The sequence below is a fragment of the Zea mays genome, chromosome 2 (assembly GCF_902167145.1).
Source record: "Zea mays cultivar B73 chromosome 2, Zm-B73-REFERENCE-NAM-5.0, whole genome shotgun sequence".
In the NCBI taxonomy this organism is placed as follows: Eukaryota; Viridiplantae; Streptophyta; class Magnoliopsida; order Poales; family Poaceae; genus Zea; species Zea mays.
This window is the reverse complement of record NC_050097.1, coordinates 117364533-117392087: the sequence shown is the minus strand read 5'-3', so window position 1 is coordinate 117392087 and position 27555 is coordinate 117364533. Positions and strand designations below refer to the sequence as shown.

Sequence of the window (27555 nt, the reverse complement as noted above, 5' to 3'; positions counted from 1 at the left end):
AACCACCAAAATTAACTGTAGGAAAAGGTTAACCCTATTTCCCTTTCACTACCTCCATTCACAAATATACGACGACGTTGACTTTTTGAAAACTTTTACCACTAGTATTATTCAAAATATTTATTCAAAAATATAAAATTTTAAGTTAAGCACAAACTACCTTAATTGATAAAACAAATCACAAAACAATAAATGATAATTCATTATTTTTTGAATAAGACGAGTGGACATTTTTTTAAAAAAAAACTCAACGGTGTCATATATTTATGAACAGAGGGAGTATATTGTAAGTAATTTCAGTCAACAATAATTATAAAGTCATAGTAAGTGCAGTAGCCACGTAAATCCTTCTACGACTCTACATGGCACATGATTTTGCTTTCCTTTGAGCAATGTTCAAAAAAGCGTGCTTAAGCGTCCGCTTAGTCACGATTAGATGCTAAGCGGTGCTTAGGTCAAAGGCGTTGCTTTCAGCGTCGGGCGCGCTTAGGCGGCGCCTAATTTGGGCTATGCGCGCTAAAGCGGTCTTGGGCGTAGGGAAAAGTGCTTGCAGAAAGCGCATGCAGTTTTTGCGCAGGGAAAAGAAGAGTGGCGGGAAAAAGAAGGGTGGAAAAGAAAGGCGGGAAATAAAGTGGCGTGGTTTCCACTTTATCTGTTGCGGGAGCTGCTGCTGCATTTGAGAGTAGGGAAAAGTGGTGGGAGCTGCTGTGTGGGAGAGGACAGAGGAGCGAAACAGCGGGAGAGGAGGGAAAAAAGTGGAAGCTGCTGGTGGCGCCGTCGGTCAGGCCCTGTTCCCCAGCCTCCAGGTCTGTTGTTGTCGCCTGCCAGTTTGTCCTCTTTGGCTCTTCCCCAATCGTCCAGGTCAGCATAACCCTTCTCTTCCCCCAATCATCCAGTATTCCAGGTGTTCTTTCCCTCTCCCTCCTTTGCTATTCTTCTGCTGCTCCTCCACCTCTTCTGTTATGTTCTATGCAATGTTTAACATGGACACTTTGGCTTGGATGTTTAATTAGTACGTGCACATGCTTTGTGTAGGATGTCTTCATTTGAGCCTCAAGTTGATGCAACCACTGAGCCTGAGAGTCAATTAAAGAGGAAATCAAGTGACATAGGATGGGAATGGGGGTGGTTAGTTGATCCAAATGACAAGAACCAAGTGAAGTGTCTGTTTTGTGGCCATGAGAGCACAGGAGGAATGCACAGGTTCAAACAACATCTTGGTCATGTTGGTAGTGTTGTTACAAAGTGCAAGAAAGTGAGTGATGATGTTAAGGCCAGGTGCAAGAAAGATTTGGAACCAGCAATTCAAAAAAAGAGAGAAGTTGCAACATGATAGAGATGTTAGAGACAATGTACAATTGATTGATGATGAACCCACATATGTGCAGTCTCTTGTTGGGAGCTCAGACTCAGTAAGCAAACTTGGCCCCATGGACACTTTTGCTCGCCGCATTGATCCTAAAGCAAATCAGGCTAAAGCCAGAAGGCAACAAAACATTAATGAGGCTCTTTGGAAAGAGAGAACACACCAGGTGCAGCAATATGTTGCTAGATGGGTGTACACACATGGTATTCCATTCCATGCTTGTGACAGTGATGAGTTCAAGGAAATGGTTGAGGCTATTAGTCGATTTGGCCCTGGTTTTCAGCCACCATCTCAACATCATTATAGAGAGACGCTACTAGAAGAGGAGCATGCTAGAACTAAAAGCTTGCTGCAAGACCATGAAGACGAGAAGAACAAGTATGGTTGCTCTGTTATGACTGATGCTTGGACATATATGAAGATGAGAAGCATCATGAACATTTGTGCACATACCACTGCAGGGACAAGTTTTATCAAGTCAAAGGAGATGTCAAATGTGTCACACACAAGTGAGGTCATATTTGAGTTGGTGGATAAAGCAATTTAGGATTTAGGACCGGACTCGGTAGTGCAAGTTGTCACAGACAATGCTTCTAACAATATGGGAGCTAAGGCATTGTTGCATGACAAGAGGCCTAACATTTTTGGAGTTCTTGTGCAACTCACACAATAAATTTGATGTTGCAAGGCATTGGCAACCTTCCAAGATTCAAGAAGAGAATTGACCAAGCTAAATCATTTACCATCTTTGTCTATGGTCACCACCGCAGCTTGACATGTATGAGATCATTCACATTAAAGATAGATATTATAAGACCTGGGGTAACAAGATTTGCTACAGCCTACCTTACTTTGCAAAGCATGATGGAGAAGAAGGATGCCCTTAGAAAGATGGTTGTTAATTCAAAGTGGTATGACTTACCCGATGTGAAGTCTAAGAAGGGAAAGGAGGCAACAACAATGGTGTTAAGCATACCATTTTGCAAAGGTGTGTCACTTTGCTTGAAGGTATTTGAGCCTCTTGTCAAACTTCTTCGTTTGGTAGATGGGGATGTGAAGCCATCTATGGGTTTCCTCTATGGAGAACTAATCAATGCAAAGAAGGCCATTAAGGAAGCATTTGGGAATGTTGAGATAAAATACAAAGAAGTTATGTCCATTATTGAGAAAAAAAATGAAAGATAGGCTTGATTCCCCACTGCATGTGGCTGCATATATGCTGAATCCATACTATAGTTACACCAACATTAGCATCTTCTGTGATTCAACCATTATGGAAAAATTCATGCTATGTGTTGAGACATTTTATCATGGTGAGGACGAGAAAGCATATAGAGCTGTCAATGATGACTTGGATAGGTTTCAAACAAAACAAGGATCTTTCTCAAAAAATATGGCAAGGAGCTGCTAATGCTTTGATTTCAATCCAGGTAATATAGTGATGTGAATAAATCCATAAATCATATTTGAACTGCAGCTGCTCCATGTTTCATGGTTTGAGGCATGACATTTCTTCGTTGCAGCATCTTGGTGGAGGCTCTATGGGGGTGGAGCACCTGATTTGCAAGCAATTGCCATTAGGATCCTTTCATTAACCACTAGCTCATCCAGTTGTGAAAGAACTTGGAGCGTTTTTTAATAGGCCAGATTTCTCCTTAACTCTTAAAATGACTTTCTAGTACCAATTGTTTACACTTATGACAAGGATTGTGACTTGTGAGCATATTTATTTTGCAGACTCATACTAAGAGAAGGAACAGATTAACAACAGAATGCCTCAACAATCTTGTCTTCATCCAATTCAACAATAGAATGTTGTCCAAGAAAGAGAGAATTTCTCGAAACAAGAACTATGAGGTGCTCTTGAGTTCTGATTGTTGAGAAGCTCAAGGATTTTTCTTTGAGGGAGGGGATGAACAAGCATTAGTTCAAATCAGGGATGAGGATGAGGGAGAAATGCAAGAGACAGGTATACCATGGTCTGTCCTAGGAGATGCAATGGGAGTAGAGGATGAGCTTCAACCTCCCAGGAGCTCAAGAGTGGCTAGAGAGGTGGACGAAGAAGATTGGGAATCTAAAAAAGAAGATGAAGACACAACTGTGAGATTTCAAACACCAGTGACTATGTCCATGTGGAGTGATGGTGAATTGCAGGACCGCAGTTGACCTGCTGTTACGTTTATCAGTTTATTTGAAGTTTGAACTAATCTAAGTTTGTAATATTTATATTGGTTATGGAGTATGGATGCTCCACTGCGCTACTAGTGTGTTGTGTGTCATGAACTAGTCTATTATCTATTTGAACTAGTTTAAGTCTGCTATGAGTTGTTAATGTTTATTTGTGAATTGCGATTATGAGATTTTTCTTATATTTGTGCTCCTGATGTTGTTTGGTGAAAGGCTGAAGTAAAGAAGATAAGTTTCTTTTCTTTTAATCTTCTTGTTGATTTGTTCATCTCTTTTATAGTTTAATCTATTGTTTGTTGATTTGTGATAGTTTAATCTATTGTTTGTTGATTTGTGATGTTGCTGCTGTTTGGTGAAGGGCTGAAGGCAACAAGCTGGGAACGTGGAGCAAGGTTACAAAAACATGTCCATTAATCCAGGTAAGTACCCCTAATTTCTAGGTAAAACTGTTTTTCTGTGCAAATATATATATATATATATATATATATATATATATATATATATATATATATATATATATATATATATATATATATATATATATATATATATATATTATTCCTACAAACGCTTAAGCACGATTAATCTATGCTTAAGTTTTATAGGCGCTAAGTAGTGGCCTAACTCCTAGCGCTTAATATAACCTTGCTTTTGAGCAAGAAAACTAAAATAGGTAGGTTATCAACTTCCAAGAGGACAATGTCCTGCTAAAAGTGAAACTCCATGCACTGGTAAAGGAACACCATGAACTGGTAAAAGTGAAACCTCAATCTCTGTTGAATATCACATGTATTTCTCATGGTTACTCAAACAACTATTGAGTTGTGTATACAAAAATAATAATTGCATATTGTACACTGGCGGTTGAGCAACACATTCAACGCCGATCATGACCTTGATCATGAAAGATATATGAGCATGTCTGTTAGAATAGGAACCCATGCCCTAAACAGGGGTTGGGAGTGATATTAATAGAGTGAGTAACTGGGCCAGGCCCATTACACAGGGGGTATAACGGTCATTACAAGGGAATAACACAAACCCTAGACGGGTAGTCTAACACCCCCCCCCCGCAGTCACAACTCTATCCTGTACAGATGTTGAGACTGGATCGAAAGTCTAAAAAGACACTCGACGGTAACCCCTTGGTGAAGATGTCGGCGAACTGAAGCGTGGTGGGGACGCTGAGAACGCGGACGTCACCGGCAGCGACACGCTCGCGGACGAAGTGCAGGTCGATCTCCACATGCTTCGTGCGCTGATGCTGCACGGGGTTGGTGGAGAGGTAGACCGCGCTGACGTTGTCGCAGTAGACGAGGGTGGCGCGCTGGAGGGGACTGTGGAGCTCGTGGAGGAGCTGGCGCAGCCAGGAGGCCTCGGCCACGCCGTTGGCCACGGCACGGTACTCGGCCTCAGCGCTGGAGCGAGAGACGACGGGCTGTCTCTTGGCGGCCCAAGAGACGAGGTTGGCGCCCAGGAAGACGGCGTAGCCGGAGGTGGACCGGCGCGTGTCGGGACAGCCAGCCCAGTCAGCGTCGGTGTAGACCACGAGCTCCGACGTCGGGGATGGGCGGAGTAGGAGGCCGTAGTCGAGGGAGCCGCGGAGGTAGCGTAGAATCCGCTTGAGCGCAATGAGATGGGGCTCCCGTGGAGTGTGCATATGCAGGCACACCTGCTGGACGGCGTAGGCAATGTCGGGCCTGGAGAACGTGAGGTACTGGAGCGCGCCGGTGAGGCTCCGGTATGACGTCGCGTCGGCGACCGGAGGCCCGTCGTCCTCAGATAGCTTCGCCTGAGTGTCGACAGGCGTGGAGCAGGGCTTGCAGTCAGACATGCCAGCCCACTCCAGGATGTCGATGGCGTACTGGCGCTGGTGGAGGAAGAGACCCTGGGGCCGACGTTCGGCGGTGATGCCGAGGAAGTGGTGGAGGGGCCCCAGGTCCTTCATCGCGAACTCCCGCTGAAGGGCGATGATCGTGCGGTGAAGGAGGTCGGCGGTGGATGCCGTGAGCACAATGTCGTCGACGTAGAGCAGGAGGTAGACGGTGTCGTCGCCGTGCCGGTAGATGAACAGGGACGTGTCCGACTTGGCCTCGACGAAGCCGACGGAGGCCAGGTAGGAGGCGAAGCGACTGTACCAAGCCCGTGGCGCCTGCTTGAGGCCGTACAGGGACCGATTCAGCCGGCAGACCAGGTCCGGACGGTAAGCGTCGACGAAGCCGGTGGGCTGGCTGCAGTAGACAGTCTCCGTCAGAGTGCCATGGAGGAAGGCATTCTTGACATCGAGCTGATGGATTGCCCAGTCGCGGGAGAAGGCGAGGGAGAGGACGGCGCGAACAGTGGCGAACTTGACGACAGGGCTGAAGGTCTCGTCGTAGTCCACTCCGGGGCGCTGGGTGAAGCCCCGAAGGACCCAACGGGCCTTGTAGCGGTCGAGGGAGCCGTCCGAGGTCAGCTTGTGGCGAAATAGCCACTTGCCGGTGACCACGTTGGTGCCTGGTGGACGCGGCACCAGGTCCCAGGTGTGGTTGGCCAAGAGGGCCGCGTACTCCTCCTCCATAGCGCGACGCCAATGTGGGTCGGCGAGGGCAGTGCGAACGGAGGAGGGTACCGGGGAAGCGTCGGGTGGAGTGTTGGTCGTAGCGGCTGCCAGGATGAGCCGGTCGACGGGGCGGAGAACGCCAGCAGCGCGCCGAGTCACCATCGGGTGGACGTGCCCGGGGTCGCGGTGGATGGCGACCGGGTGGTATACAGACGACTCGGAGTGAGCCGCCGGAACGTCGGGAGCGGCTGGTGGGGCCGGCTCACGGCGGTGATAGACGACGGCGGGGTCGGCGAATCGGGCCGCGCTCGTCGACGGGCCCGAGTCGGGGGGCGCCGAGGTAGTGGCGTGGCCGCGGTGATGGTAGACGAGGGCGGGGTTGGCGAATCGAGCCGGAGTCGACGGGGCCGCGCGTGGCGCAGGTGGGGTCGACGGGGCCGCGCGTGGCGCAGGCAGGATCGATGGGGCCGCGCGTGGCGCAGGCGGGGTCGACGGGGCCGCGCGTGGCGCAGGTAGGATCGACGCGGCCGCGCGTGGCGCAGGCGGGGTCGACGGGGCCGCGCGTGGCGCAGGCGGGGTCGACGGGGCCGCGCGTGTCGCGGAAGAGGTCGTGGGGGCCGCACGAGGAGCAGGTAACGGCGCAAGACAGGGAGCCGAAGGTGGGGGAGGAATCGGATCGGACTCGAGGAGGGAGTCAAGATCGGTGGGTGGGGTGGAGCCAGCAAGGGGAAACACATCTTCGTCAAAGATGACATGACGAGAGATGATGATGCGGTGGGAGGTGAGGTCCAGACACCGGTATCCCTTGTGGTCAGGGGAGTAGCCAAGGAATAGACAGCGGGTGGAGCGAGGAGAAAGCTTATGTGGAGCGGTAGCGGAAGTGTTAGGGTAGCAGGCACAGCCGAACACGCGAAGGTGGTCATAGGAAGGGGTTGTGCCGTATAGGGCGAAGTGGGGGGTAGGGTGGCGAACCGCCTTCGAGGGAAGACGGTTGAGGAGGTGGGTGGCAGTGTGCAGGGCCTCTGCCCAGTAGCTGGCAGGGAGAGACGCCTGGAAGAGGAGGCAGCGGAGCATATTAGTGGTGGTGCGGATCATGCGTTCGGCTCGGCCGTTCTGTGCAGAAGTGTAGGGGCACGAGAGACGCAACTAGACGCCATGAGTGAGGAAGAAGGAGCGAGAGGCGTGGTTATCAAACTCGCGGCCATTGTCACACTGCAGAGCACGGACCGGGCGACGAAACTGAGTGGATACCCAGGTGAAGAAGTGTGTGAGGGTGGTGAATGTGTCCGACTTCAACCGAAGCGGGAAGGTCCAGAGAAAATGGGAAAAATCATCCAAAATCACCAAATAATATTTATAGCCAGAAAGACTGAGTACAGGGGAGGTCCAAAGATCACAATGAACTAGGTCAAAAGCCTGCTCAGCCCGAGAAGGAGAAGTAGTAAATGGGAGACGAGTATGTCGGCCTAACTGACAAGCATGACAGAGACCCTCAAAATGTCCCCTACTACATGAAAGATCTAGACTACTGGTAATCTTGGTCATGACGTCGGGTCCAGGATGGCCGAGACGTCGATGCCATGTGGTGGAGGAGGTGGTGGAGACCAGGGCAGGAGGTGGAGACACGCCAGCGGTGGAGGGCTGGAGCGTGTAGAGTGGCCCCGAGCTGTCACAACGGGCGAGAAGGGTCCTGGTGGCCAGATCCTTCACAGAAAAACCAGAGGGGTCAAACTCAATGGAACAGGAGTTGTCAGTGGTGAATCGACGAACAGAAAGAAGGTTGTGAGTGATGTGGGGAGCTACGAGAACATCGTTGAGGTAAAACGGCCCAGGGAGAACCGAGGCACCTACTGAGGTGACTGGCAGAGTGGAACCGTTTCCAACGACGATCGAGGATGGGTGAGAGGGGAGGGGGGGATGAGAGCGAGAGAGCGTGCCTGCCGTGGGAGTGGTGTGGTACGATGCACCGGAGTCGATCACCCAGTCGGAGGAGGGCAGGGTCATCGCCATGGTGTTGAATGCAGCAGCGAGGGAGGCGCTGTCCCAACCACCGGTCGGCGGGGACCAAGGCGTCGAGGTGTGGGTCCCCGGAGGCAGGAGCGCGGGCGGAGCCTGGGGCACGACGGGAACACCATAAGGAGGTGCGCCGTAGTGAGGTGTAGTCAGGAGGGCTGGCGCCGGAGGACGGGGGGTACTCGGTGCCTGGCCCGGCCACATGGCGATGGTCCCGGTCCAGGGGTTGTAGAATGACGGCCACGCGTGGCCACCACCCCGGCCGGAGGGACCGCCACGAGAGGAGCCGCCGCTCCCACGACCGCCCTTGCGGGAGCGACGACCCCCGTCGGTCGTGGAGGTCGGACGAGGGGCCGCCGGGACGGCAGGAGGGGGGCGGGTGGGAGCCCCGGTCGACGGAGGACGGGTGGCCTGGCCCCCTGAAGGCGGCTGACCACTGGTAGGAGCGTTGTAGAGGGCCGAGGCAGGAGTGGGTGCCTCATTCGCCATGGTGAGCTCCTCGAGGAGAAGCTCGTTCCGCACGGCGTGGAAGGTGGGGAAGAGCACGCTCCTCTTGATGAGAGCCTTCAGGTGGCCGTAGCGGGGGCTGAGGCCACGCAGGAGGTTCAGCACCAGGGTACGATCGGCAACTGGCTCGCCGAGATCGCGGAGAGAGTCAGCCAGGCCCTTCATTTGGCGGCAGTATTCTCCCATGGAGAGGTCCCCTTGAGAGAATAGGTGGAACTGGGCGTCGAGGTGGAGCGCCCGAGCATCCCGATTCCCGAGGAACTGGTCCTCGAGAGCGAGCCACGCCTGGCGCGCAGTGTCCGCCTGGTCGCGGATGATGTCCTGGAGCTCAACGGTGATGGTGCCGTGGAGCCATGAGAGGACAACGCTGTCCATGAGGCACCAGGAGCGAGGTGGCGGAGCGTCGTGGTCGACGAGGACGTGATCGTCGAGGACGAAACGCCGCAGAGTGAGAAGGACCTGTCCTCGCCAACGGGGGTAGTGGGAAGACGCCGGATCCAACACCACGGACACGAGGGCCCGGATGTTGTGCAGTCCAGCGGCTTGGGCGTGGAGAGCAGCGATGAGGTCGGCGTCGAGGTCGGAGGCGAGGGGGTCCTCCGGGGGTTCCACAGGGGCGGCTTGCGGGCGACCGAGGAGGCGCTGCGTGGTAGCCATCTGGGTGGTCAGGGCGGCACCCAGGGCACGCTCGCGCTCCAGGGCGAGGGAGGCGGCGCGCTCGCGCTCCCGCGAGGCCGTCACTGCGGCCTGGATCGTAGCGAGGGTGCCGACGAGCGGGGAGTCGGTGGCGAGGAGTGCGGAGGGCGCGACGGTGTGGCTCCAGGTTGGGGAGGCGAAGGCGGGAAACCCCGGTGGGGAACCGCGGCACAGAGGCAGCGTGGAAGCGACGTGGAGAGGCCCGAGGCCGGCGATGTAGGGTGCCCCTCCATGGGTGAGCGTGCTGCTGATTTCAGCAGGGGCAACGGGGGGTTGCGTCGCGGGGCTGGTGGTGCCCAAGGCGGCCAGCATGGCCGCAGTGGTGGTGACGTTGTCCGCGTCCATCGGGGCGATGGCGCAGCAGGGACGGTCACGGTCGGCTTGGCGGCGGCGTCCGGGCGGGGATGCGACTGGGCGGTGCAGCACTGCAGCGACGAGGGGCCGCACGGACGTCGGGCCAGAGACGTGATCCTGGCGGCGGGAACGAGCAGTCGGTGTCGGGACGGCGCAGGAGAACGTCGGGGCAGAGGGCGGGCGTCGGGACGACGCAGGAGAACGGCGCGGCGGTGTCCTGGCGGCTTGGTCGCGACGCACGGGCACTTGCAGGCGCGGCAGGCACGAGCGCACGGGCGCACAGGCGAGCGCACAGGCGTACGGGCGCTCGGCAGCGGCGGCCTGAGGGAGGGAGGCGCGCACGGCTGGGAGGCTGGGTCGGCGGCTGTGCAGGGGAGAAGAGCGTGGGCGCGGACGCTGGCTGGGTGCCGGCGGCCGACGCAGGGGAGAGGAGGGGGAGGCACCGGCGGCAGGGGCTGCAGGGGAGAGGAGCCCCTGGCGGCTGCGCAGGGGAGAGAAAAACAGAGACCTAAACCTAGACTGAAGATACCATGTTAGAATAGGAACCCATGCCCTAAACAGGGGTTGGGAGTGATATTAATAGAGTGAGTAACTGGGCCAGGCCCATTACACAGGGGGTATAACGGTCATTACAAGGGAATAACACAAACCCTAGACGGGTAGTCTAACAATGTCACACCCACACACAGCCAGCCAGACTCACCTTACAAACTGTTGAATGGAGAGTCCAAAGCTAACCTTGATGAATCCTAGCACTTTAATTACTATGTTCATCTACAGATAAATATATTTACTCTTGTTTGGAGTCATGAATCCTCAGGTTTTTCCCCTGAACTGACAGAGAGGTCATTTCAAATGAAAATTGTGCGAACTCATCTAAACCAAGTTTGCACAATTTTCACTCATGGGATTATTTACAGTAACGGGGTTATTTTCACTTGCGGGTTTATCTTCACCTAGGTTGCGGCGTCCCTGAAGGCCCCAGAGTAGTACTTGAAGTGGTGTGCCAGCAACGACACGATGGTGATGAATTCGCAGCCATTACTGAGCTGCCTGGCATGGGACTCTTGGCTGCAATGGTCAGCAGCATACAACAACATCTCCACCCACACCCCCAGGATCAGTTCCAAAGTGTCACGCTGATCTTGCCACCGCAACTCTATGCTCATAAGCTCGTTGGCGAGCAAGATTGCATACATATTAGCACTGTCACGGATGGAGTTCCCGTGTGGATTTGGTGCCTTTACTGATCCCTGAGACAAATAAGGACAATTACATAAAACTACTGCACCCTGAACTTTAGTATGCACTTTGTTAGACCAAGGTCTATCTAAAAAATAAAAAAACAAAGTCAAGAAATAAAATTCAGATGGTCCACTATGAATGAAATTCCACTCGAAGAAAATCAGTTTGGAACTGCCTTTTTGGTGCAGCTCTGAATATATGCATGTGCTGGTTCTGTTAGTAAAATTAGAACAAAAACCTGTTTAAGATGTTCTATATCTTCAAACATAAATTACCAACGAAATGTTTTTCAGTTGAATGGTCAGGGAAGCTATACCTGCAAATTGAGAGATGCAAACAGTTAAACGAGGGACAATTTGGGCCATTGCTCCAAGAAAAATAAACAGAATTTTCAAACAAATGAATGTACTTGAGGCCCACGCAGCCCATACCAGTGCAAATTGGGAGAAACTCCACGCCACCTCTGCAAGCTTCTCCCTCCGTGGGATCCTGGAGCAACTGGGGCCATCATGGTGGAACAATTCCTTAATAATATAGCACAGGTTCCAGCTTACAGGGGATGGCGCCAATGGACTGTCCTTATCACCAAATCGTGTTCGGCAGTGTCCTTCTAGTTGTTCGCAGGAGGTGAGATGTATGTTATGCCGTGCAGCGCCTGGTAGCATGTTAGGTTTTACCACCAGCAAGAACATCAAGTAATTGGATAGTACCTCAGTAGCCTCAAGGAGTTCTTTTGCATGTTTGGCCTTGGATTTCCTGATGAACACCTCGGTTGCAATGTGCCAAACAAGGATGCTCTCGTCGAAGTCAATGTTGACGCTCCAGCGAGCAAAGTCCTTGTAGGCCTCCATACGTTTCAGTATAAAGCTGCCTCTTGAGTTCAAATCAGTATCCTGGTGTTGCAGTGCTTGCTCTTTGCTTCGCAGTGCTTGCAGAACCAATTTCTTGATATCTTGTATTGACAAAGACGAGTTAGTGTGTGGGAAAGTGCCTGAGAAGTGCATCATGTTCCACCAGTCCTCGAGCCCCAATTTCATTGCTAGTCTGCTCCCTATCTCGTTGGTGTTGCGGGTGCACAAGTGGAACAAGTTGTACTGCCCAAGGGAGCCCGACCAGAGTCTCCTGCTTGCTGGATGGACACGCTGACCAAGGGAAGTGATAATGTGGAGACACCACTCCCATCCCCTGCCCCTGCGGTGCAACAAAGAACATGTCCAGGTGGATAGTACAGCTCTGCACACTGATATGATTTCCAGGACCAAAGCCCCTACCAGTAAAACATAACTGATAGCCACATCCACTCTGCTGTACCGATTTCCACTGCTGCTGATACTGAGCTGAAACAAAAGGAATGTGGTGGCTGTGCCAAACAGCGAGATGAAATGGATGCAGAAGCCATACGATGTGTGGATCACTGCTGCCTTGGTGTACAGGAAGTCATACATCAGAGACAGCTCCATCTCGACCAACTTGTATAGATCCTCTCCCAGATAAGATATCACGGAACGTGGTTTAGGTTGTGAACGAACTAAGGGATTCGGTAGCATTATGATATCGGCGAAGACACCTTTGCAGATATCGAACTGGGAGTGGGCTCCAAGCAGCAAATCCTCTTCGCTAGTACCCAAAGTCAATAACTGATAAGGGTCAGTCTTGACCTTCCGGATGCTGATGCTGCTGCGGATGCTGCTGATGTTGCCACACTTGAGAGCCCATATCCTCTCGCCATACTTGAGAATACCGACAAAGAACATGGACAAGGAGGCCAGCAAAAGCAATTTCCCGCTGCTGGAGATGTACTTGTATATCACATAAGCAGCTCCTAGGACCTGCACGGCGAGAATTTGCAGATGGCGTAGCCAGAGCGCGTTGTCCTCGAGTGCATACGCTGTGATGTTGTCTGGGCCACCGAGGTGCAGCAGTGGGAACGGCGCCCAGAACACCACCAGCTGGTGCTCGTTTGACCTACTGTCAACAGATAGGTGGCCCAGGGTGTATGTCGCTGTGGAATCGGCCAGTACGTATGCCGACCAGAGGGAGAACGCAAGGGCAGTGGAGTTGCTATGACGGCGGACTCCTCCGAAAACGAGGAGGAATACTTGTAACCCGAAGCTTACAAGGACCAGGATCTGTAACCCCCATTCATTCCACAGGTTCAGTAGCTTTGCAGCTTCAGTTACTTCGCTCCTCATCATGTCTACATACAGTAACATGGCAAGAAAACAACAATATTAGCAACTAGATATGTGTGTCTGTGTTGTGTGCATGGAACGTATGCAAAGGACCGAATGGGCAACAGGATGAACCATGGCTTCAACCTCCTTTGGTTCGACTTCGATACCTGAAGGCGAGCTTGTCTTGGAAGCAGTTGATCCATATCTCATCAGCCAGCTCTGTACAGTTGATATGGCGTCATTATTATACTTGCGCCCATGGACACAGATGCGAAGCAGAGCGCATTCCTCTTTAAACAGTTAACTACCATTCCTAAGAAAACAGTTAATTATTCCAGAGAAATAAAGCACGATCTGCGATGCTTTCCTATGGATTAGCACATGACGATGAAGGGAAAATAAATCACAGCACCAAATCCACTTTGATGCACACCAATTGTACACTGAGTAATTGAGTAAAGTGAGGAAGTTTGTGGCGTGACGGCATCTCAGGTAATGTATACTCATCAATCAGTAATGTACACCCCCACACAACGGCATTAATTAGCAATCCATTTGAGCATGCGTCCCGTAACTAGAGGAATCGAATCTGCCAATGTAAGTCGGAGTGGATGCTCACTCGTTGTTGCTGGGACGTTGGCCAGAGGAGGAGGGGTGTCGCTTCGGAAGGCGTCCCGTGTGGGTGATTGCCCTCGCGTCGGACGAGGACGGGAGGGCTCGGTCCGTGAACGGCCTGGGCACCACCTGACCTGATCAGCGGCGCCGCCGCTGACCTAACTGATGCAGCACCGGCAGCGGAGTAGCGGACTGAGGGACGGGAGAGGGAGCACTTGGGATGGTGGAAGTGGAGGCGGCGACAGGAGGAGATAACCGCACGCGGCACGCGCACAACGGAAACGTCCTTCTTTTTTTTCCATCAGTTGTTGTTGTTATATTCCTTCCATTTTCAATGGTTTGCAAAAACATACAAGTCTTCTCCTGTACTTTATTGGCCACGTGTTTCTCCTCTGCCTACCATTTTATCACTAAGCTCTAGAACCTCCTTCCTAGGCAAGCATGTCATCTTAGCTCTTCAATTCTTCATCCTCTTTTCAACTTCGGATAAATGCAGTTCTCGATGCTTCAAAGTTAATTAACGATCTCTTTATTATCTACAGAAATTATTTTGTTTATATTCTGGGAAAAAATAGTGAAGATAGGAGCATCACTTCGTGTCTTCGTTAGATGTTCAAAGAGCGAAGCCTACGTAATCACTTCCGATGGAGAAAATTAGTTTCATAATAACATGCAATTTTTCTCTTATGCTCCGTGTTGACGCTTTTTTGGAGCGCCAAACACTCAACAAGAACCGTGGCGGTGCCCTCTGCACAGGGGCGGACGGTCCGCGCGCGGGGCCGGACGGTCCGCGGCCGGGTGCGAGGCGCGGTGGTATTCTCTGCGCAGGGGCGGACTGTCCGCGGCCAGGAGCCGGACGGTCCGCGGCCTGGTGCGCAGCTGAGGCTTCTCTGCCTGACGGCCGGACGGTCCGCACCCTGGGGGCCGGACGGTCCGCGCGTACGCAGAGGCGGCGGAAGTCGCCGGCGGCGCCTGGATCTCGCTCCCGGGAGGGACCCCGTCGGGGAGAAGAGATCCTAGGTGGTGTCTAGGCTCGGGCCGGCCGACCTAGACTCCTCTAATCGACGTAGAGCCGAAGAGAGACGAAGAATTTGGGGATTGAGAGGCTAAACCTAAACTAGACTAGAACTACTCCTAGGATAAAATGTGAATAAAAGTTGTATTGATTCGATTGTTGATGATTACAAATCGGCCGTAGACCTCTCTTTATATAGAGGAGGGGGGCTGGACCCTTTACACGACTGGATTCCGTGTTAATTCCGCAAATCTAGCCAACAAACATAGCACAAAACTCGGAACCCTAAACTGCTCTGCGCATGCGCGGACCGTCCGGCCCACAGGCGCGGACTGTCCGGACCGCGGACCGTCCGGCCTCAGGGCCGGACCGTCCGGCCGCTCAATACGGCGCTCAACATATGCCCCCTGCCTTTTGGTGGAGCTGAGCAAACCAAAAGCAACTAACTCGATGTGATTACATCGGTTTTCTTAGGCATCCTGCCACATACTAGGATGATACTGTTTGAGGAAACGCCCATTCAAAGCCTTAGGCAAGTCCTTGCCTTGTAATGTTTGCAGCAAATAGGCGTTGCCAGACATCACCTGTTTTACTTTATAAGGGCCTTCCCAGCTTGGTGACCATTTCCCGAACTTCCGGTCTTTACTCCTTAGAGGCAGAATGGTCTTCCACACCAGGTCCCCTACTTGAAATGATTTTGCTTTGACCTTCTTGTTGTAGGCCCTGGCTACCATGATCTTGTCTTTCTCTATTGCTCCCAAAGCTATCATCCTCTTGTCGGTCACCTCATCAATATTATCCATCATTGAATTATAATAATCAGTAGCATTTAAATCATTTTGTCTGGCGAACCTGACAGCATTCAAACTTATCTCCACAGGTAACACTGCTTCCTGCCCATAGACAAGCTCAAAAGGAGACACTTGAGTAGCCCTATGTTTAGATATCCTATGAGCCCATAAAGCTTCAGATAAAATCTTATGCCAATGTTTAGGATTATCAGATATCTTCTTTTTTATCAAATTAATCAATGTCCTATTACTAGACTCGGCCTGTCCATTGGCCTGAGCATAATATGGAGATGAATTAAGCAGCTTAATTCTGTATAATTCAGCAAATTCACGTACCTCCTTTGACATAAAAGAAGTACCTTGATCTGTAGTTAAGGTTTGGGGAATGTCGAATCTATGAATAATATGCTCAGTTATAAACTCAATTACCTCCTTGTGTGTCATGTTCTTTAGAGCAACGGCTTCAGTCCATTTGGTGAAGTAGTCAGTGGCAACTAACACAAACTGATGCCCCTTTGATGATGAAGGATGAATTTCTCCAATAAAGTCTAATCCCCATCCTCTGAACGGCCAAGGCTTGATGATAGGATGTAATTCGGCTGCAGGGACTAACTGTAGGTCTCCGAATTTTTGACACACTTGGCAACCCTTGTAGTACTTGAAACAATCAGCTATCATACTAGGCCAATAAAAACCAGACCTTCGCAACAACCACTTCATCTTTGGAGCTGATTGATGAGTACCACAAATTCCTTCATGTACTTCGGCCATGGCTAATATAGCATCATCTGGGCCCAAGCACTTAAGCAGGATATCATTGACTGTTCGACGGTAAAGTTCATCACTCATCAAAACATACTTGAAAGCTGTTCGCCGAATGTTCTTATCTGTCCTTATATTGGGATTTCGTAGATAATTAAGTATAGGTGTCCTCCAATCACTTGCATCGGCCTCATTGTCGGCCGAATTGATCAAAAGAACATTTCTGGTAACCCCGGACGGTCCGGCGTCATCACGCGGACGGTCCGCGACCTGGGAATTTGGCCTTACACCGGTTATCAGATTTTCAGTTTTGTGAAACTTTCCTCTCTTTATCCGATAACCTGATGCATCTTGTGCCAAATCGTTAGCTCTATGATTCTCAACTCTAGAGATATGTCGAATACTGAATTCGTCAAAAGAATGAATTATGCTCCAACATTTCTCAAGGTAACTATTTAGAGTACCATCAAAACATTGATATTCTTCTAACACTTGTTGGACAATCAGTTGAGAATCACCAAATACCTTCACATGTTTTACTCCCATACCATTTAAAAGTTCTAAACCGAATAGGAGGGCCTCATATTCAGCTTGATTATTAGTGCAATAAGTTTTCAATCGGCTAGAGAAGTCAAAGGAGACATTACTTGGTGAAACAAGCACAATGCCAATTCCTTGCCCTTCATTGCAAACCGATCCATCAAAATATAAAGTCCAAGGAGTAATAGTGAGGTATGACATGTCTAGTTCATGAATATCATTAACCCGATGTTCTACAATGAAATCCGCTATGACTTGGCCTTTCATAGATTTCAATGGTTCATAGGCCAAGTCATATTCTACGATTGCATAAGCCCACTTACCAATTCTACCACTCATAATTGGGTTATGCAACATGTATTTGATCACATCGGCTTGACCAGAAACAGTACAATGACTAGACAGTAAATAACATCTACATTTGGTGCATGCAAAAAACAAGCATAAGCATAACTTTTCAATAAAAGTGTACCTTGTTTCAGCATCCACCAACCTTCGGCTTAGATATGTCACCACATGCTCCTTCCCCTCGGTTTCTTGTGTCAGAACAGCCCCAATGACCTTGTCCTCAGCTGCAATGTATAATCGGAATGGTACTCCTGCTCGTGGTGCTTTTAATACGGGAGCCAAAGATAAGTATTTTTTGATGAGATCAAATGCTTCTTGCTGTTCTGCCCCCCAAGCGAATTCGGCATCATTCTTAAGCCGAAGAATAGGGGTGAACGCATCAATCTTCCCGGCTAGGTTAGAAATAAACCTTCGTAAATAATTCACCTTGCCGAGAAACCTCTGTACCTCGACCTTACAGGTCGGAGGTCCCACATTCCGAATAGACTTGATTCGGTCAGGGTCTATTTCTATATCATGTTCATGTATGACAAATCCTAAAAACTTACCAGCCGACACTCCAAAAGCACATTTACGTGGGTTCATTTTCAAACCATACTGACGCATTTTATCAAAGGCTTTACGCAAATCAGCTATATGAGAACTAAACTCAGCCGATTTGACTACAATATCATCAATGTAAACTTCCACAGTGTTTCCTAACAATTCATGGAAGATCAAATTCATAGCCCTCTGATAAGTAGCACCAGCATTTTTCAGACCAAATGTCATGACAACCCACTCAAATAAACCAATGAAGCCTGGACATATAAAGGCCGTTTTAGACGTATCTTCTTCGGCCATGAAAATCTGATTATATCCGGCATTACCATCAAGGAAGCTAATAATTCTATTTCCTGATGCATTATTGATTAATGTGTCGGCTATGGGCATAGGATATTCGTCTTTAGGAGTTGCTCTATTTAAATTGCGAAAATCAATGCATACTCTAAGTTTACCTGTCTCCTTCTTCTCCACCGGCACAATATTGGAGACCCACTCTGCGTATCTGCAAGGTCTGATGAAATCAGCTTCTAGCAGCCGGTGGATTTCGTCCTTGATGCGTGGGAGAAGATCTGGACGAAATGTTCTAGCTCTTTGCTTGAAAGGTCTGAAACCAGATTTAATAGGCAACCGATGCTCTACGATCTCTCGACTTAATCCAGGCATCTCAGTATAATTCCAAGCAAAGCAATCTGAATATTCTTTCAATAGACCGATCATCTCATTTCTAGAATCGGTCTCCAGGGTCTTGTTTACAAAAGTCGGCCTTGGAATTCTACCATCTCCTATGTCAATCTCCTCCAAAGGATCGGCCGATGTAAACCCCTGTCCTAGTTTATCAAGATCTCTGAATTCCTCTATCATGTCCCCCACAGAGGAATCAGATGATCTTTGTGTGATGGCGGAATTTCCGGTCTCGGGGACCGGATCATCCGTAATACTGTCTTTTCGCTGTGGTAGATGCTCGGTCTTAAAGTTCGAACTCTTTTGTGAAAGACCAGACCATCCGGCCTTGGCGGCCGAACTGTCTGTGACCAAAGACTCATGAACTTTGTGTGTATTCATCATTTTAACTTTATTTAGGATTTAGCCGATTCTCCATCGGCTCTAGCATTACAGGAATGAAACCTTTCTTATCTATACTTATGAATTGATAATCAGAAAAGTCTACTCCTGTGAGACATGTAGCAGTCTCATAAGTCCAGAGTACAGGGGCATCGGCCACAGCGATGCAGGCCGATACATCAGCATGTACTTGTTCTATGTCATCGCCTACCCATTGTATCAGCATTTGATGTAATGTAGAAGGTATACATTGATTGGCGTGAATCCAATCTCTGCCTAGGATTAAACTGTAATTTCCTTCTACATCAGCGACGAAGAATGCAGCAGCAAGGGTCTTAGTCCCGATGGTTAATTCAACGGACGTGACTCCCCTGGTTTTGATCGAACTATCAGTTCCAACACCGCTGAGGGTCATGTTGGTCTTGACAAGTTCGTCATCTTGTTTACCTAATTTTCTGTATAATGAATAAGGCATCAGATTTACAGCCGCCCCTCCATCTACCAACATCTTAGCAATCGGTATCCCATCAATGTGGCCGCGCACGAAGAGCGGCTTTAAATGATTTACCGATTCTTTTGGTTTAGTAAAGGCGGCTTCTTTAGGACCAAAATCAAACTGGGCAACAACAGGTTCATCGTCGCCGATAATAGTACAATCGGCAGAAAATGTAATAATATTTACATCCATACCTGGGCGTTCTGGAGAAGCCTCGTAGTCGACCAGGTCTTCTCCCAGCAGATCGTCCTCTTCCATTGATGTTGTCGTGTCGTTGGAGGCTTCCTGGTGAACGGCGGACGGTCCGCGTGCGGGGGCCGGACGGTCCGCGCCTGGTGCAGGTCGTCCAGAGACTTCCTGGTGAACGGCAGACGGTCCGTGCACAGGGGCCGGACGGTCCGCGCCTGGTGCAGATTGACTTTCTATTTCTGTGGTCGTTTGTTTTTTCTCAACGGCCTTCGGTCTCCATTTCTTTTGCGGTGGCGGGTATAGTGGATGTGTGTCATTAAATGTCTTTTCCGCCTCCTTCTCCTGGCTCTCCTTTGCTCTTAGGCGCTGTAATTTTCTCTTTTGGGATCGTGTCAATCCCGCTGGGCACCATCGAGGCATGGAGTATTTTGGATCGACTGTTTTGATGGTAGCCGTATCCTTTTCGGTTGTGTTGGCCGATTCGCCGAAAATCATCGGCCCTTTATTATCTTCTTGTATGACAACATCTGCAGTGCCTATTTTGATGATGTCCTTTTTTGTTGCAGGCATATGCCCCCCTGCCGGATTGGTCGGCCTAGGAGGCCGAGTAGTCCGGCAATCTTGTTGGGCCTGTGCCTGGTGACCAGATTCAGCAGCGCTCAATCGGTCTTGCACTGGCGGCGCCAACCTATCAAAAACGGATGTTTGGGGTGCCCCCCAGGCGGGGTACTGTGGCATCCCAAATGGATATGGTGGCATGCCCCACATTTGATTTGGGACATATGGTGGAGGTAAGTATGTGTATGGATATGGCATAGATGGATAAGGGGGTGGAGGGGTCCATGTCGGCATGTTAGGTCTCAATTGTACAATAGGACCTTTCATTTCTTCCGATTGGTGAAGTGGTCCAATCGGCCTGACCTGACGTTGCTCATGAATGGGTGAGCGGGGTCGCTTCGGTGGCCGGTCACTGGGGCCGGCCTTCTTTTTCACATATTTAGACAACAATTGATCGAAAGTCGGGCCAGGCTTGATCAGCCGACCAGCTGCTTTAAATGTATTTGTTTTCCACGTACCTATCTCTGGTCGTCGTGGTTTGAAGGTACGTGGTCGCTGCGAGTCCTGAGCATGGCCGGACCGTCCGCTAGAGTCGTCCGGACCGTCCGAGGAAGCGTCGGACCGTCCGCGTCGGGACGGCGGACTGTCCGTGATGCGCAGCACGGGTTCCCGCAACTGTCTCCCTGTCTGCGCTTGCCCCCCAGTGTTAGAGGCTGTGATGGTCACCTTCAGTGTCTCCCCTCCATCGGGAGTCTTCTCGGCCACCACCTTCCTGCAAGCAACTTTACAATCTCCATCGGCCCTTTTAGCATTGTCGATGATTGTTTCCTTGCCTTTGCCTTTATCAGCTGTATTTGGCCGAACCAAGACTTTCTTGCCCTCGAAGTCAATCATGTTCATCGGAAAGGGCTCTGTATCCACCTGCATTTCCTGAAATTTCAATCGTCCTTCGTTAATGGCCGATTGAATCTGTCGCCGAAATACATTGCAATCATTAGTGGCATGAGAAAATGAGTTATGCCACTTGCAGTACGCACGACGTTTTAGCTCGTCGGCGGATGGAACAGTGTGATTTATTTTAATATTGCCATTTTTAAGTAACTCATCAAATATTTTATCACATTTACCAACATTAAATGTAAACTTTACCTCCTCTTGACGTTTCTTTTGAACCGGCTGTAAGGAAGCACAAGCCGAAGATTTGGCCTGCTTTGGCCAAACCATTTCAGCAGCGTACACTTCTGCTGATTCGTCATCTGAGCTACTTTGGTCGCATTCTACTATGTGTACGTTGTGACGCATTGTTTTAGCAGTTTCTTTGCTCCGGCTTTCGCAAGCCAAAGCTCTCTGGTGTAACTGTGCTAGTGTAAAAAATTGGATGCCTTCTAATCTTTCTTTTAAATAATATCGCAGACCATTAAAGGCTAATCCTACTAGCTGTTTCTCTGCTAAATGAATTTGAAAGCATCGGTTTCTTGTATCTCGGAATCTCCGGATGTAATCATTAACCGATTCATCTTTTGTCTGTCGCAACGACGCTAAATCTACCAAATCCAACTCATAGTCACCGGAGAAAAAATGATCATGAAATTTTTGTTCTAAATCCCCCCATGATGAAATGGAATTAGGAGGTAAAGTGGCGTACCATGCAAACGCAGTTCCTGTTAAAGATAATGAAAATAAACGTACGCGAAATGCCTCTGTGTCGGCCAACTCTCCTAATTGTGCTAAAAATTGGCCTATGTGTTCACGTGTGTTCTTTCCTTGATCACCCGAAAATTTTGTGAATTCGGGTATCCTGGTTCCCTGTGGGTATGGGTGGTGATCAAATCGGCTGTCATAAGGTTTCCGATATGATTGCCCCCCAGGGACCATGCTTACTCCGAGCTTATCTCGGAACGCCCCGGCTATTTCTTCCCTCACTATATCAATGGCAGCCGGTGCAAGACCACCGGCTCTCTGGTCAAACATAGGTGGAGTTGGTTGTATATTAGTATGTTGTCGTTCCCCCCATTGGTATGAGCTACGTGGTGCATTGCCACTTGCCCTATATGGTTCGTATGTTTGATCGTTCCTTTCCGGCCTTCTAGGTGGGACCGGAAAGTTTTCCTGGGTTCTAGATCTCGAATTAATAGGTTGATGCATTGTATAGTGCGATGGGAAGTGTTGATGGGACGGGTGAGGATTCAGGTAGCAATCCTCCTCAAAAAGGTCGTGTGCGGACTGTCCGGTCATTGGCCCGGACCGTCCGTGATTATGTGCGGACCGTCCGTCGTTGTACGCGGATGGTCCGACTGGGTAGTTTGGGTTCTGTGCCGTGTGTGGTGGCTCGGGCGCATATCTAGGTAACTCATTAAAAATAGGCCCGACTGTTGCTGGCCCGGACGGTCCGCGCTCACGTGCGGACGGTCCGGGCATGTGCAGATCAGCTGATTTGCTGCCGATTTGCGGTTGCTTAGGGTATGTGTCCATCGGCATCCCATAAAGGGGTTGTGACTGGTCGTGACAACCTGTAGCCGATGTGTTACACGCGTTATCTCCTAACTCAACCTCGTGCGAAGGAAAATTTGCGGTACTAGATTTATCAAATGCACGTACTAGTCTCTTAAGATCGCTTTGCATACCCCCTATGATGTTCTGCATTTGTTCACGCTGATCTTCTACATAATTTCTAAGAGATTGCAGATCGTTGGTATTACTTACATTGGGGATATCTGGCGTGGGTTGGAGCGAAGCCGGATCCGTCGCCCGATGTCGGACGACCTTGTTGTTCCTGTCCACTTTGAAGTTGGCCAAGAACTTCGCTTTCGCCTCCTGGATCATCCGCTCCTTGTGCTCTTCGAACTGGAGCTGCTCGTCAGCCGGCAAGGTTTCCCAAGTCGGCTCTATGATGTTGCTTGGAGAAATATCAGAGCTTTCCCTTGAACCGGCCATTGAGGGCCGATTTGATGGGCTTAGATGTTTTGTCCCCAGCGGAGTCGCCAAAAAGTATGTTGATGCTTTTTTGGAGCGCCAAACACTCAACAAGAACCGTGGCGGTGCCCTCTGCACAGGGGCGGACGGTCCGCGGCCGGGTGCGAGGCGCGGTGGTATTCTCTGCGCAGGGGCGGACTGTCCGCGGCCAGGAGCCGGACGGTCCGCGGCCTGGTGCGCAGCTGAGGCTTCTCTGCCTGACGGCCGGACGGTCCGCACCCTGGGGGCCGGACGGTCCGCGCGTACGCAGAGGCGGCGGAAGTCGCCGGCGGCGCCTGGATCTCGCTCCCGGGAGGGACCCCGTCGGGGAGAAGAGATCCTAGGTGGTGTCTAGGCTCGGGCCGGCCGACCTAGACTCCTCTAATCGACGTAGAGCCGAAGAGAGACGAAGAATTTGGGGATTGAGAGGCTAAACCTAAACTAGACTAGAACTACTCCTAGGATAAAATGCGAATAAAAGTTGTATTGATTCGATTGTTGATGATTACAAATCGGCCGTAGACCTCTCTTTATATAGAGGAGGGGGGCTGGACCCTTTACACGACTGGATTCCGTGTTAATTCCGCAAATCTAGCCAACAAACATAGCACAAAACTCGGAACCCTAAACTGCTCTGCGCATGCGCGGACCGTCCGGCCCACAGGCGCGGACTGTCCGGACCGCGGACCGTCCGGCCTCAGGGCCGGACCGTCCGGCCGCTCAATACGGCGCTCAACACTCCGTTTGTTTCGTTGAGATTAAATTATATTCTAATAATTATAATTTAAATAAAACTAATTAATTTAATATATTTATTTATATAAAATATTTGTATGTTATCTTAAATTATATCAGATAGATAGTTATATACTACATTTATATTACAGAGAAGCAAGTACAAGAGTGTGTTATAAATTATAATTAGAAAATTAATATATAAATCTATAGAATTAATTTTATCTCTCACTCCATAAATTTGAGATAAACTTATATATACACTTTAGAAAATTCTGAATGTCATGTTCTAAAAAAATAGTCTACTGCATTAGTTTAATTATAATTCTTTAAAATAAAGTGATCCAAACGTATCGTTAACGAAATACACGCTAGGTCAATCTCGCAAAGTAAAGGAATGATATATACTTGGAACTATTTCTCACGCACATGTTCTAATTATTATTATTCCCGGAGTTCTACAAGCACAAAGACACTCACGAGTAAAAGCTTCAGCAAAAGCATGCATGCTTGTTCCCTTGACATCCATGCTTAAATTTAATTTTTTTTTTCTTCCTTTTCATAACCAATACACTGTGATACTAAATACTTTTCTGCCTTGTAGATCAACTCTTTCATGTTTTATCATGTACGTGCCCAAAATATCTTATAATTAATTTGGAATATAGAGGGAGTATTAAGCGGCAGCAACCAAAATCTAAACTTAGTGGACATGATTATATGACCAGACTCTCTGCTGCAACCACAACTACCGAAAGCAAATATGATTCGCATGTACAGTCACAGTACAGTACCTCCACTGCATAAGCTTGCCTCGCCCCATCGACGAGGACGACCTATCAGTTGCAAACCTATAGGGAGGGGAGCCCCTGCTTGTCATGACCAACATGACCATGTCACCAAAGTATAGCTTTTCTGGCTCTCATCTGTATTAATCCACGATGATACCACTTACAGGCACACTTATCGCTGGGAGACCAAGAAGGTTCCCTGCTATGACGAATCGCATCAAGTAAGCTGCAATGAAGGGCAATGTTAGAATGCGCGTGTGCGATCTCTGTAGAACAAACAACCATACTGACACTGAGCATCCTGCTCCCAGTTTACCCGACACAAACATAATCTGACTCTCCTGACCTTAGAGCACTTGGAGGTATTTTTGGAGCAGTAATGCTGGAAAAAACAGCACACTTGCTTAGTTATTACACCAATACAAGGCTTCTTGATGTAGAATAACTACATATGTCACTTATTCCGGTCTATTTTAAAGGCGTATTGACAAAGATCAATTCAGGGATATTGTCTACAATTATGTGCTCCACTTAGGCTACAACTATATATATATATCTAACTATTTCTATACCACACAGACAGCATGTTAGCGATCCTAATAGATCACTAATAGAATAGTGGGAGTGGAGAGATACAGACAGACAACACAGAGAAAAGAGAAATAGAGGAATAGTAGAACAACAGGAGTGGAGAGATACAGACAGACAACACAGAGAAGAGGAATAGAGGCGAAGAATAGGGAGATGATAGTAGATAGTAGTATTCGAGTCTTGTTCATTCATACCGCTTCTCTACGTCATGTTTGGCTTATATATTATTCTCACGGCACGCAGGCCGGCCTAGCAACTATTTAGCCCATTCTGGCCCATAAACCCTGGTGCTTGGCCTGCGAGTCTTGTAGCTTCATTGTCTGCTGCATCTCCTTGAACGTGCCCTACCTGACCTCCAGTGAATGACTGATGAAGGGATACTGACATTCCCCCCTCCATGAGAACCAGCTTGCCCCCAAGCTGGGGCCTAAGGAAAGGTGTGCTTGAGTGATTACAAGTCTTCCCATGTCGCCAACGAGCAAGGTTGGGACGACCATGTGATCAACTCCTGTTGGACAGCACGTGTGCCATGGAATACCAGACGCCGCTCCAATATCTGTTCAGGAATGTGCCAAGCAGAGTCAGTGGCAGGCAGCAACAGAGATACCTGGACGTTAGCACCCACAACCTTCAGATCTCCAACAGCAAATTGACACTCAGTGTGGTGCTTATCAGCCATAGACTTCATCCATTGCTTGGCGCGCAAAAGATGTTGCTGTAACAGTTTGGTCATAACCAGTTTGTCTTGCAAGAATGCATTTAGGTCAGCAGAGGGACCATCACATGAAGTAATACCGAAATGGCGAGGTGCATAACCATATAAGGCATCAAAAGGAGATCGACTGATAGCAGAATGGAACGAGCTATTATACCAAAACTCGGCCGACGGGAGCCAGTCAGACCACCTGCTTGGACAAGCATGTACATAGCATAGAAGCCACACTGAATGCACTTGGGTTTGTAAAGACCCCGAAGGTTTGGCTTGTCCCATTGGAGTAGCAGCAAGGAAAGGATAATCACCAGCCATCTTGTCTTGAGACAAAAGATAGACTAGCTTGTTTCATCTGCAAGTCCCCCAAGCCATGAATAAACAGATTCAGTAAGAAACACTGATCACCACCAGGATCCCACAAGAACCGTTGCTGGACAACTATAATGCTATTTAGTTGAATTACCAGAAATGGCCAACATATAACCCCAACTATCAGACCATAGATTCCAAGTGTGAAGCTTGTCAGGCAGGACCAAAAAGCAGGAGCATATATCATCACAACAACAACACCCGTGTTACTGGCAGTCAAAACATTTTCAGTTGGCTTCATCACACCGACGGATAATCCAATACCAAGCACGTCCACGATGAGCTGCTCGTCGATAAATTGCTCAATGAAAAAGGGCCAGGTAGCCATGGGCAGACCGGCTGCAACAACCTCCAGAGTGGAGCCCCATCCATAGAGCGCCATGAAGCTGCCACTGACTGGATGGGCCAGGATGGCCACCTCTAGCGCCCAACCGCGCACCACCAGACACTTGCTTCCTGCGATGTCGTGTGCATCGGTGTTCTCGCGTAGCCAATCCTTGACGTTGTCGGGCAGGGAGTCAGCGTCCTTGATGAGCCAGAGCACAAGCGCGGGGCATGAGGCAAACGCCATGCCGAGCTGAATGGGTGGCATGCGCCTAGCACTGCCGAAGCTCACGTACACCACAGACTTAGGAGCCTTGGCGTCCATCCATGCCATGCATTGCCTCGCGTCACACGACATGGACTGAGGGTCGAGACTTGGTGAGCGGCAGAGCGAGATGGACCTGACGGCGATCACCTTTTTGTCTGTCGCCTCCGCGAGAAGCGTCGTCGAGTCGCTTTCCATCTCCTCGAACGTGTTCACCACCAGACCGTTGGCTCTCGTGCTCTCGGCCATTTGATCGAGCACCTTGAACACGCTCGAGCCCAAGGACATCACCCCCACAGCGTCGTCGTGGATGGGAGGCGGAGGACTTGCCTCGTTGCGGTACAACTCGTCGACTTCGGGAAGAGGAGGCGGTGGACCCATCGCGGCGCGGTACTGCTTGTCCACCACCACAGCTTGTAGCTGCAGCACCGCGAGGGAGGGCGACAGCAAGTTCCCCACGACAAGTAGGGAAGGGGACGACGAGGGTGGTCGAGCCTTGCGGGATCCCCTGCGTCCGTGGCTGCTTCCATCGTGGCCATGGCCTCCTCGGCAGAGGAATCTTGGGCGGCTACAGGGTTAAGGAGGAAGAGATGGTCGTGGCTGTGACGCGTGGATGAGTTGATGAGGTCCGGGTGGATATTGTTGGGCAGCACGTTCAGCGCCACGTAGTACTGCTCGCCATCGTCGAAGCACCCGCCCCAGTTGTCGGTGAAAGTCGCCTAGAGGGGGGGTGAATAGGCAAATCTGAAATTTACAAACTTAAAGCACAACTACAAGCTAGGGTTAGCGTTAGAATTAAAGTCGAGTCCG

General features: G+C 49.8%; 2 protein-coding genes across 9 annotated transcripts; both read right to left on the bottom strand.

Moving 5' to 3' along the window:
* Nucleotides 1-10204: 10204 nt before the first annotated feature.
* On the bottom strand, nucleotides 10205-13997 carry LOC103646889 (uncharacterized). 8 transcript variants are annotated; one of them, XR_002267264.3, is made up of 5 exons: nucleotides 13704-13997; nucleotides 13252-13397; nucleotides 11342-13107; nucleotides 11149-11226; nucleotides 10205-10918 (listed from the first exon to the last, which is right to left on the bottom strand). XR_002267264.3 is itself a non-coding variant. In XM_020548393.3 (5 exons), exons 2-4 carry the CDS (start codon nucleotides 13292-13294, stop codon nucleotides 11221-11223), a joined length of 1815 nt encoding a protein of 604 aa, XP_020403982.1. In that variant the 5' UTR covers nucleotides 13295-13397; nucleotides 13704-13997; the 3' UTR covers nucleotides 10205-10918; nucleotides 11186-11220. The 8 variants fall into 8 exon arrangements, 7 of the variants coding, with proteins under 7 accessions (XP_020403982.1, XP_023157416.1, XP_020403977.1 ...); XM_020548393.3 differs by having other exon boundaries at nucleotides 11186-11226; XM_023301648.2 differs by having other exon boundaries at nucleotides 10205-11226.
* A 12010-nt stretch (nucleotides 13998-26007) lies between these two features.
* On the bottom strand, nucleotides 26008-27345 carry LOC103646888 (UDP-glycosyltransferase 73D1-like). The gene is made up of 2 exons (XM_020548387.2): nucleotides 26251-27345; nucleotides 26008-26139 (listed from the first exon to the last, which is right to left on the bottom strand). The coding sequence occupies exons 1-2, from the start codon at nucleotides 27124-27126 to the stop codon at nucleotides 26092-26094; spliced, it is 924 nt and encodes a 307-aa protein (XP_020403976.1). The 5' UTR covers nucleotides 27127-27345; the 3' UTR covers nucleotides 26008-26091.
* Between the last annotated feature and the right edge of the window lie 210 nt (nucleotides 27346-27555).

Coding starts and splice junctions, on each gene's coding strand:
- LOC103646888 (XM_020548387.2), bottom strand. CDS start 27,126: ATGGGTCCACCGCCTCCTCTTCCCGAAGTCGACGAGTTGTACCGCAAC. Junction 26,140..26,250: donor TTATATGTTGGCCATTTCTG/GTAATTCAACTA, acceptor GGGGACTTGCAG/ATGAAACAAGCTAGTCTATC.
- LOC103646889 (XM_020548388.3), bottom strand. CDS start 13,294: ATGAGATATGGATCAACTGCTTCCAAGACAAGCTCGCCTTCAG. Junction 13,108..13,251: donor CAAGACAAGCTCGCCTTCAG/GTATCGAAGTCG, acceptor TACTGTATGTAG/ACATGATGAGGAGCGAAGTA. Junction 10,919..11,341: donor GTTTCTCCCAATTTGCACTG/GTATGGGCTGCG, acceptor TATTTGTCTCAG/GGATCAGTAAAGGCACCAAA.